This window comes from Oenanthe melanoleuca, chromosome 11 (genome assembly GCF_029582105.1).
Source record: "Oenanthe melanoleuca isolate GR-GAL-2019-014 chromosome 11, OMel1.0, whole genome shotgun sequence".
Classification (NCBI taxonomy): domain Eukaryota; kingdom Metazoa; phylum Chordata; class Aves; order Passeriformes; family Muscicapidae; genus Oenanthe; species Oenanthe melanoleuca.
The window spans coordinates 13,417,587-13,428,933 of NC_079345.1; the positions used below are offsets into that span (position 1 = coordinate 13,417,587).

General features: G+C 41.2%; 1 protein-coding gene across 1 annotated transcript; it reads left to right on the plus strand.

Moving 5' to 3' along the window:
• The first annotated feature begins 98 nt into the window (after positions 1-98).
• Positions 99-11,326, plus strand: DNAJA2 (DnaJ heat shock protein family (Hsp40) member A2). Its single transcript, XM_056500543.1, has 9 exons — positions 99-336; positions 3,056-3,115; positions 4,077-4,297; positions 5,575-5,655; positions 5,978-6,111; positions 7,264-7,460; positions 8,796-8,940; positions 9,102-9,229; positions 9,731-11,326. The coding sequence occupies exons 1-9, from the start codon at positions 259-261 to the stop codon at positions 9,917-9,919; spliced, it is 1,233 nt and encodes a 410-aa protein (XP_056356518.1). The 5' UTR covers positions 99-258; the 3' UTR covers positions 9,920-11,326.
• The last annotated feature ends 21 nt before the right edge of the window (positions 11,327-11,347 follow it).

The following is an 11,347-nucleotide window of genomic DNA, read 5'->3' on the forward strand; positions in this document are numbered from 1 at the left end:
GCTCCCGGGGCGCCGCTCCCGCTCGAGTGCCGCTCCCCGCCCGCGCCCTCACGGCCCCGCGCACAGCGCCCCCTGCCGCGCCGCGCCGGAACTGGGTCAGGGGCGCCGCGGGGGCGGGGCCGCGCGCCTCGCGCGTCGCGGCGCGGTGACGCAGCGCGTGCGCGGTGACGTCGCGGCCGGTCCGTGTCCGTGTCCTGCCGCCGGTCTCGGCCCTGCCCGCGCCGCCCTCGGCCCGCCCGGCCCCGCTGCCGCTCCGCCATGGCCAACGTGGCCGACACGAAGCTCTACGATATCCTGGGCGTGCCGCCCGGCGCCTCCGACAATGAACTCAAGAAGGTGCGGCGGAGGGGCGGAGGCCGGGCGGTGGGGGGGTGCTGGGCCCGGCCGGGCAGGGCCCCGCGGGCGGGTGGCGGGAGGAGCGGGGCCGAGCGGGGCGCGGGGCCAGCCCGCGGGCGGGGGGCTGAGGCCTGCGGGGCGGCGCGGCGCGGTGCCGGTAGGCCGCGCCCGGGCCGGGCGGGCGGGCGGGGAGGCCTCGGCAGAGAGGGCCGGCGGGAGGAGGGGGCGGCGGCCCGGCCGCGCTCGCTTCGCTCCTGGCCCGGCGCTCCCGCGTGGGCTCCGGGCGCGGGCGGTGCGCGGCTCGGCCCGCCCCCGCGGCACCGCGCCGTGCGCGGCCGCAAGGGCTTTTTGGGGGTGAGGATCCCTGCGGGTCGCTCCTCACCGGTGCCATTGTCTGCCCCACGTGCAGGCCCGGGGAGGATTCTGTTCCGCTCAGAGATGCGGGTCCTCCCGGGCCGAAAGCGGCAAGGCGAGGTAAACAAAGAAGGGAGGCGAAAACTTGGAGCCAGGTCGTCACTATAGCAATTCTATCCTGTAGCGTATAAAGCACTTATTTTTTTCTCTCTTTTTTTTTTTTTTTCTCTCCTTTTTTTTTTTTTCCTTTTTTTTTTTTTTCTTTTTGTAGAAGGCCTTAATGACCGTTTACACGTGAGGGAGGAGAATGAACCAGACGGTTCACTAGCAGAGGCTTCCGCGGGTGGGTGGTGCTGGCACCAACAACTGCGCCTTACCCGTCATGCACGCGGCAGCCTAATTTGTGCAGGGATAGGCAATTGCAGTGTTGAAATTGTGCTGGAGATGGAAGGCAGGCGGTGGAAGGTTGTGTTTTGTATACAACACTGTCCACCAGAATATTTTATTTTCTTACGGAGTTTCTTAAAGCTGTGTCCTGTAAGAATGAAAACCAGAGCAGTTTTCTGCTAGGATAGCCTGCACCACCCGGTATTAATTACCACATTTTAGGCTAATCATGGAATGTAAATTTTCCAACTGTCTGCAACACCAAGGATTTCATGCATATCTTACTGTCATTGAGAGATTTCATAGATGCTTTAAAATCTGGTATTTTAACCTATATAATAGTATAGAAAAAGTGAAAATTAATTTTAGTGTGATGGGGCTGAAAGAATAGGCTTTTACAGTGGCTAAATAAACTTTTACTGAAGTTATATATGTTCCCAGTGTTGACCTTGATTATGGATTTGGTTCTGATGAAGTAAATAATAGTGGCTTCCTTTAGGACTATGGGTAGTTGTAAGAGTTGCTCTGGCCTGGAGTGCTGTTATCAGCAAAGATATGAGGGCTTTATCTTTTTAAAGATGGCCCTTGCAAGCTCCTTTTTCTCTGCTTAGATAATATTACTTAGGTTATCTGTTTAGTGGTGTTTTGGTTTTTTTTCTTGGTTGTAATACTTAAAATATATGGGGAGCATCCATTATAACAGAATACACAGGTTTGTGGAACATTATACTTTGTTCTTGATGGGTGATTTGTCCAATAAGATGTAGGAGTTTTGGTTTTTACACTTACTCTGCTTTAGAATATTAGGCTTGTAATATCAACATTGTTTTTATTTCATTAGATCTTTAGCGTGTCTTGATTGCATGCAAAAATACAGAGTGTTTCAAAATAAAATCAGTAATGAGAAATAACTGTATGGATATAAAATAAAAGGAAATTTTTTTGTTCTGAAGTTGTGATTTCTGTAAAGCTTTGTGTGTAAATCTCTTAACATTGTAGTTCTAAAGAGTTAGAGTTAGTTTAGTACTCAGTTATTCAGAAATAAAATGTCTGAAAAATCCTCTCCAAGAATTGATACTTCAGTTTTTTACAGTTGCATCACTGTAGTTTTTTAAATAGGTATAATTTGAAAAATAAAAGACCATATACAATCTAATTTAATATCTGTCCCCTGATTGTTTCTGAGGGGTGTTGAGGTGGAGTAGAGGAAGGGTTGAAGTTTCTACTGTCATTAGTTCCAGTGGTAGGAAAAGTCTCTGCCTGCTGTGCTGTTTCCTTTGATCCTCTCAAATGTAATCAGAACAGCTGAAGGGCTCTGAAGAACCAAGTGATGGTCCCGAGTGTCAAAGTACTGGTCAGAAAAAAGCAGTCTGGAAAGTCCCTTCTGAGGATTTGGCTGTGCTTACTCTTCCTACTGATTTAGAGAAATGAAGTTAAATAAAAGCAGTGCTATGTACATTTCTGCACGTGTAACTCAGATACTCAGCTCAAAATGAGGTGAACTCTAACATTCGTGATAGGTAGGGAAGAAGGAAATGATTGTTGTGAGGAATGGTTGTTGGGTTGAATGGGAAGCTGAGGCAGCCATTTTGTTGTTACTGTACTGCTGTGGTTGAGGGCAAAGAGAAATGGGTTCAAATTTACTGTTGTGGTGTCGGATTTGAGTGGGTTCTAAAGAATAGGTCATGTTAATGTAAGTCAAATGGGATTTTCCCTCTAAGTTAATGAGGATAAGCAGGAAAACTAGTTCTAGCTATTGTATGCCATAGCTGTGTTTAAATGCAATTCTAGTTAATGTATGCAGGTAGTGATGTAAAATTTTTTTAGGTCATATCAATGTATGAGTGACTTTGAAACACTGTTATATTTTAACTTTGCTTTACTAGGATGTTCTTTCTTCCTGGGGATACTACTTGAGTTTCTCAGAAAAGAACTGGTTAATGGAAATTTTAACTTATTTTCTACCTCTTTCAATTAGGCATACAGAAAACTGGCCAAGGAATACCATCCTGATAAGAATCCAAATGCAGGGGACAAAGTAAGAAAGACTAATCTTTTTTTAAAAATATCTTAAGTTTGCTATTACAGCAGCATCTAAAGAACTGAATATGGGTTTTGGGGGCTTGCTGTTTAAGTTGCTAAATGATACTGTGAGAGGGAGCATTGTCTGGTCAACTTCTTCCCAATCTCAAAATCTGCCAGTGTACCTCATGACAAAATGCAGCAGTTGGCTGAGTCAAATTGGTTGAGAAGGTAATGCTGAGGAAAAAAATGCTGAGATAATGTCAGCTGGCATTGGCATCTACATAAGAATTTGAAAAGGATTGTCAGTTTTTCAGGTTTTTCCAACGTGGAAAAAAGTATGTGTAGAGATTCTTAAAACTGCCACAGCATAAAACAGATAACATATGTGGGAAGGTTGAATTAGATTTGTTATGCTAAAAGCAATTTTAAAATTGTCAATTAAGTTGACTCAGCTGATTATCTTTTACCAAATTGAAGTTCTGATGGCTGCTTAGAGGTGAACAGAGATGACTGTGAAAAGATACTAATTTGCCAAATACATTAATATACGTTTCAGTAAGGTACTTAATTGTTAGTGTATTTTAAGTGCCAAACATCTTGAAGTTTTTGCTGTTATTATGTAACTGTTGGATATTCTGCCTTTTGGCTTCTGCAGTATTGTGTTCTTGGGGGGGGCGGGGGCGGTGGTTTCTTCAGTTCGATTTTTTTTTATTTGTAAGAAATATGTCTTATGCTAGTAAAGAACAAAGCCAGCCAGGTTTTGCAGTAAAATGTCTTATCTTATGGTAAGATGTAACAAAACTAAGCCCAAGTCTGACTTTTGTTAAGAATAAATTAGGTTAAAATGAGGGTGGAAAATTATTTTGTTGTGTGCCTTCTTAATTGATAGGCATTTATGCAGGGGGAGAAACTCATGAAATGTTGCCTGAAGTTCTGAATTACCATGCACTGTTTTGACTCTGTTCCTCTTCTAGTTCAAAGAAATAAGCTTTGCCTATGAAGTATTGTCAAATCCTGAGAAACGTGAGCTGTATGATAGATATGGAGAGCAGGGGCTCCGAGAAGGGAGTGGAAGCAGTGGAATGGACGATATTTTCTCCCATATCTTTGGTGGTGGATTGTTCAATTTCATGGGAGGCCAGAGTAGAAGTCGCAATGGTAGAAGAAGAGGAGAAGATATGATGCATCCACTCAAGTGAGTACCTTGATGCAACTTGTGCTTTGAAGCATTCCTGACTGTAGAAACTCTGCTGGTTTCTGTTCTTGATACACTTCTCAGTTGAGATCCTCTCAGTGCAGTCTGCACTACTCTTCAGAGCTGCATGTTGCGTGTAGAGCAGGGGCCAGTCACCTGGAGTTACTTTCCTGGGTTGGTTAATCTGGAGACTGTTTTGCCAGGTTATTTGAATTCTGTGCTTTGTTAGCTTTATTTTGTTTTGCTCCTTAATTATGTTTGGTAGTTCTAATCTGGAAAAGCTTCAACAGCCAAGTATTACTCACCAGGCAGATTCTTGGGAAAGTGGAGGTGCTCTGGAAGGACTTGAATTCATAGGGCAGTGCCAGCTGGAACTATGGTTGAACCTCATAATTAATGGAAGTGTGTGTGGTAGCTTTGGTTTTGGTCTTGTTTATTTTGTCAAAGCCATTCTGGAATATCACATCTAACTGTGTTTTGGAGGTCTCTTCTTGCAGTCATGGCTGGCTTTTTCTGTGCTGAGCAGGTCTCTTTTAAGATCTTCAGTTAAGCAACATCTTTCCTGTGGTTGGCAAGCCGTGTTGGTGAAGTATTAACTTCACATGCTTGCTTAGTTTAATAGCAAGTACTCAATCATATATTATTAATAAGCTTTGATTTTGTTATTTGTAAATACTGATGCCAACCAACCTGTTCTCAATACATTGAGCTGAAATTTCTATCCACTAGCAAACCCTTTTGGGAGAAATACTAAGAAGTTAAGTGGCCTTGGGGACATGCTAACCCCTTCCCACTAAACTCTCTTGTGTAGAAAACCTAATACAATTGTAAGTATTCTATATATCTTCTCATGTATTTATGCAATAGACAATATTATTGTCAGGAGTGTTTACAGAGGTTTGTTTTTCACCTGCCTGGTAGAATTAAATATAATAATTAATTATGACTGTATAATACAATCTAAAATTCTAGATAGGATTGGTTGTGTTTCTCCATAGGAAACAAGCTTATATGGTTTCTTCTGATGAAATTACAACTTTTCTCTGAAACTGTGTTCAGATTTAAAAGTATGTATTGATACGTATGGAATTTTTTTCAGTAACTCTTTGGGGAAGCCAAAGTTATGCTTTAAAATCTTATTTGATAGCAGATTTAGTCTTGTTAGGAGTATCTAGGTTGTTTTTCTTTTTTTTTCATTTGTCCTACAGAAGTATTTTAATTACATGGGCAAAGTAAGTTGTTAAATGATAACCCAGGAGAAATACTTTATTTTGTAGAGTCTCTTTAGAAGATCTGTATAATGGAAAGACAACTAAACTACAACTTAGCAAGAATGTCCTTTGTAGTGCATGTAATGGGTAAGTTTGTTTGTATTTTTGAGTTCTCTGATTGCTTTGTTGGCAGATAGTGTAATGAAGGATCTCCTGTGTCAGATCTTTATCAGTATTTGACTTACTGGTGCCTGCTTTTAGACCAGCAAATTGTTGGACTTGAATGATGCTGTTGATGGAACTGGAACTATTCAAGGGCTTTGTGTGGGGGGAGGGTGGGAGAGCAGAGAGCCTAACTGTAATTGGCAGTGCAGTTGGGCATGTAGGCATGTTAACCTGCTGCTGGAGGGGGTTTCTGGTTTCTTTCTGAAGAACTTCCTTTTCATGCAACCGGTGCTTTGTGCTGCAGGCAGGGAGGGAAGGCTGGCTCCGTTCAGAAGTGCAACGCCTGCCGGGGCCGGGGCGTGCGCATCATGATCCGGCAGCTGGCCCCAGGGATGGTGCAGCAGATGCAGTCCGTGTGCTCTGACTGCAATGGAGAAGGTAGGCCAGGCTCTCTGTTACTAAATGTGCTTGCTTGGATCCAGCCTTCTGCTCTTACCACTCAGCTGCATCTCATTCTGGTGACAGCATGGAGAAATCATTTTGGTCAGAACAGCAGCAAGACTTAAAATGTTTAATGTACTGAAAAGCAGCCTAGAAGCTCAAGCAGTAGGGATTGATTGTCTCTAGAAACACTTAGATGTAAATATTACTTACTGCTGTTACTCTTGTGTTGAAGTAAAAACCCAAGATGTTGCTGGTTTAGGAGATATTTGTCTTTTTGATCTCCTGATATCCAAGGACAGTTGTAGGTTAAAAATGGGAACCTAAAGTTGAATTTTTAACTTCTTCAAATTAAGCTTATATCTTTGCCTGAATTGCTTCTTTTTGAGGTTAGCAAGTTCAGCACTTCATATGATTTCTTTTTATGCCTTCTGCAATTGGCAGAGTAGTAGCATCACCTTGTGGATGATTTTACTTGTCACAACACTCAAGCTACAAAGAGTTGTATTTTGTGACTTGTCAAAACATTTCATAAATGATGTTATCTTTAACATTTCATATGCCTAACCTATATATTTTGTAGTTTCAAATGCGTCATTATGTTATGCTTTGTTTCACAGAAAGGTGGTTTAAGGTGAGAAGCTTAATATTTTAAGCCGAGTGCATCTGCTTGTGGCACTTGCTACCGAAATTTTACAGCGCATGTGCCCTAATACTTTGGTTACTGTGTGTGTAGAGACAAGAGCTCACTGGAAAAATGAAGGTGAGGTAGAACAGAGCATTGAAGCCATCTTGGATTGTCACCCTGCATTTTGCTGGAAACAGTAATTAGGGGTGAATCTGATGTGAGCAGCTCTCTTTCCCTGTTTTTGTATGCAAGACTCTCTAGTTCTGCTGGCTGCATTTACTCAGGACTGTCTTGTGGGGATATTCTGGGAGATGGAGCAGTCAGGGAACCTTTTTTTTTTTTTTTTTTTTCCTCCCCCCCCTCCGTCTCAGCTAGGGTAAATGAAGCCTGTATTTCCTCTTGTGAGGAATTCATAAAGCAGCATCTAAATCACTTCTTGTGTTGCAGAAATTCTTCAGCTTGCTTTCAAATTGGATGTGACTGTGTCAAAATCTCTGAACTCAGAATTTGTCTTTATTTAGGTGAAGTAATTAATGAAAAAGACCGCTGTAAAAAATGTGAAGGGAAGAAGGTGATCAAAGAGGTAAAAATACTTGAAGTCCATGTAGATAAAGGCATGAAACATGGGCAGAGAATTACATTCAGTGGAGAAGCAGATCAGGCTCCCGGTGTGGAACCAGGCGATATTGTTCTTTTGCTCCAAGAGAAGGAGAATGAGGTAATGCTTTTATCTTTTAAATGCCTTTTATTCAAGTTGTTAATATTTAAGTTACATAGATGGCTATTCATTTAAAGTAATTGATACAGTTGCAGCTCTGGGAGAGATGGTGAATAGCCTTTAATAGATTTATAGTGTGTAATGTGGCTTTCATGGTGAGCCAGAAAAAACTGGGCAAGTCCTTAGCCAGAGGACAGGCAGCTTCTGGTACCTCCTAATGCTAGTAAGAGGTAGCCTTCTCAGACTGACTTTGATACAGTAGATGCAGTGAAAAGCCATTCAGGACGTTAACTTTAATCTGCTTGTTCATGACACTAAGAAAATTTGAAGTGTGGCTTTTTTCCATGTCTTGTAACATGGCAGGGAACACCTGATAAAACCCCCAGATGCTTTCTTTGTCTGCTGCTGTGGTACTGGAAATAACAAAAAATGGTGATGTTGCTGATTCACTTAACAAACATTATTATTTTATACTGATTTGGTAAGACTTATGTTCACTGTATTCTGGGTTATATACACTGCACTTTGGAATTAAATATTGCAATTTATCTTCTCCTGTTAAAACTCATGTGAGGCAGAATTGAGGTGACTGCCCCTTTTTGAATTATATTGTTAAAAATACCAGATATAGCTATGATGAAATAAGAACTAGTTTGTGTGTTGCATTTGAGGAGGGACTTTGTTGTGACAGAGTAGCATGGGGTACAAATTTAAACTCCACTCATATATTAGGGATATAATGTTGGTTATCTGCTAATTAGGGACTTGGTAAGCTTTTCAAAGTTGTGTCAAGGACTGCTAATCTGCCAGTCTGTACTTTGTCCTAGTGAGTAAAACTAGATAAACTTTGTGCTCTTAAAATTTCTCTTGAGGTGGGATGCATGGTTCTGCCAGTGGACAAATTTTTAGATTTACTCTGATGAAGAGTCCTGAGTTATGTGGCCTAAAAATCTCTTCTGACAGCTGAAGACTAAGTGATCAAAGTCCTGCTGTAGGTCAAGGTAGCTAAAGCAGATATGTGTGAGGACAAGAACTGAAAAACAAAGATGTGGTTTGTGTACTGTAGTGCAGGGTGAAAGAGCAGTGCTACTGTACAGGCCTGGTTTAATTTGAATCTTACCTTGGTATGTGGTGTGGTTTGGCTTATTTTAGATGACTCTTGGTCAGGCACAAACTTCCCAAGCATGTTAAGCCTTCTGAATTAGTAGAATCAAGTTCACTTCATCCAAAGGCTGTTGCTTTGACATTGAATTTTAAGGATAAATAATAATGAACTCTCAATGAGTCTGGAGTTGTGATTCTAGTACTAGAATTGGCACCTCCTTTGTTTTCCAGGTGTTCCAGCGGGATGTGAATGATTTGCATATGACACACAAGATTGGACTTGTTGAAGCACTGTGTGGATTTCAGTTCACATTTAAGCACCTTGATGGACGTCAGATTGTGGTTAAATATCCTCCTGGAAAAGTAATTGAACCAGGTAGGCTTAACCTAATAAGGATTTCTTTGTTTATGCTTTTGTGATTCTTCAGCACTTAATGCCACCCTTGTCCTGTTAACTGAACCTAGGCTGGGGTAACAGGGAACTGTATGGAGAGAGAATGGCTCTGCAGTAGCACTTCACTTCTCTTTGAATTCCAGGTTGTGTTCGTGTAGTCAGAGGTGAAGGAATGCCACAGTATCGCAATCCTTTTGAGAAGGGGGATCTCTACATTAAATTTGATGTTCAGTTTCCTGAAAATAACTGGATTAGCCCAGAAAAGCTTTCAGTAAGTAGTTTTTCCAGCATAAATGTGATGTCATACTTGTCAGTGTGCAAAGAGCCTGTGTTGTACCACATGGGCTTGCTTCAAGGGCTTCGATTTAGTTGCAAGTGAAGTTCTTTTAACCTTTTTTATGAGCTATGTGCCACTTGGAAATACCCCTTGAAATATGAATTTATGGAAGCTGTATTTAAGAGCTGTGCAGATGGTACACAGATGAGGGCAGGAGGAGAATCTTTCTGTTGCTGTGTGATAAGTTTGCAGAGTGCAACTGTATTTACTGATTGCACTTTTGGTTGATATGTGGAGCTGTTTGTTGGTGTTCTTGAAATGGTGTCTTTCAGTTGATACAAATAATTCCAAACGACTCTGCAGTTCAGAGCTTTCACCAGCATAGACTCCCAAGCCAGACCTGCTCTTGGAGGTGTCTTGAAGTTGTGGGAAACTGGTCACTTTATTTAGGAGTTGTAGCTGCAATACTGAATGCATTTCTTTTTTTTGGGGCAGGAACTTGAAGATCTTCTGCCAGCTAGACCAGAATTTCCCAATGTAATTGGTGATGCAGAAGAGGTAGATCTTCAAGAATTTGATACCACTCGTGGTTCAGGTGGTGGCCAGAGACGTGAAGCTTATAATGATAGTTCTGATGAAGAAAGCAGCCATCATGGACCTGGGGTACAGTGTGCCCACCAGTAAACATTTGTCTAAAAAGTTGCACAAGGATTTTCTTTCAAATTTTGCCTGACTTGTTTTCAACAATCCAGCTGGATTGTATAAGTAATCCAGATGAACCAATGGACATCTATTGCTGTATGTGTAACTTTTAAATTGGTCTATAGTATCTACAGAGTGTAATTTAAACTAACCACAAGCTTACATCTTCATTTTGACTGTGTAGCAGAATAAAGCACTTGAAAGGAAGACGAGACTCCTTTTCACATGGGTTTTAAGTTTGTCCTCGTATCTGTGCTTGATTTTTACCAGTTTTGTGTAGATTTTAAGTTTCATATTTTAAATTCAAATTCTACATTGTAAAGTTTGTGTACAATTTGTCCTGAGGCTTGGTATTTGGCTGCACCTGCATAAGCTGCTACAAGTAGAATCAAGAATTTCATAGCCTGTATCTATCATCTAGATGCATGGTAAATGGGCTTTGCACATAATGGGTTTAGAGCTGACTGGGAACAATGAAAGACTAAATTAGAAGTGGTTGTAAGTTTTTTTTCTACCATCTTGTGAACGGTTTCTGAAATTAAATAAAAGCAGTTGGTGTATAATATATTTCTTTTGCCTTGTAACTCTTACTTTTCCAGTGGCTTTAACTAGTCTGTGTAGGAAGAGACTTTGTAGATAATAGATATTTTATAAATACAGGGAGGCTGAAGCTGCTTTAAGACTAGGTGAAGGTTAGATAGCAATTCTGTGCCACATTCAAGTCTCTTCCTGAAATGAGAGATGACTAAATGGGCACAGGAAAGGCTGCAGCCATGTCCCCTTTGTGTGAAGAAAACACAAGGATATCTGAATTCGTTGTAAAGATAACAAACCCCTTAAATGGGGAATGATTAAATTCTGAAATAATGGTGTCTTTATCTTAGCCTTTGAATCCTATTCAAAGTCTGATTCAGCCTCACTTCCTAGAGAAGTGTTTCCAGTTTAAAAAAAATTTAACTTGGAAGCATAATAAATGTAGATGGTTTTGTTACTTTTCTAGTAGGTTGCACTTTGGTTTAAGTATGAAGTTATTAAGATCTCCAGCTGCAGTTCTGCTACTATTAATTGGCAAAAATGCCAGAACAAAGCAAAAGTGTGACCATAACTAAGGAACTGTTGTGCATGAAGAGTGTTGGGTTGATAAGCTGCCTCTATAGCAAGGTTTCTCTCTGTTTAAGTGAGAAAGTTGAAGCTCTACTTTTATTTACAAATCTGGTGTGACTTGTTTAGTTATTTTTCTGATAGTTGTTGACACTTTATTGATGAGGTTGGAGGGACAAACTCCAAGGGTTTCAATGTGCTTGGGTAGGCATTGGCATTTGAATGTTGCTGAACATCCTTGTTATAGACTCTAAAAATGAAGCAAAAATAAATACTGTTTGATCTGTATTTCAGTACTGACTTATGATG

Excerpts from the sequence above, each read along its gene's own strand:
- DNAJA2 (XM_056500543.1), top strand. The coding sequence starts at position 259 with ATGGCCAACGTGGCCGACACGAAGCTCTACGATATCCTGGGCGTGCCG. Across the intron at positions 337-3,055 it reads CCGACAATGAACTCAAGAAG|GCATACAGAAAACTGGCCAA; the intron begins GTGCGGCGGAGG and ends TCTTTCAATTAG. Across the intron at positions 8,941-9,101 it reads TGGAAAAGTAATTGAACCAG|GTTGTGTTCGTGTAGTCAGA; the intron begins GTAGGCTTAACC and ends TTTGAATTCCAG.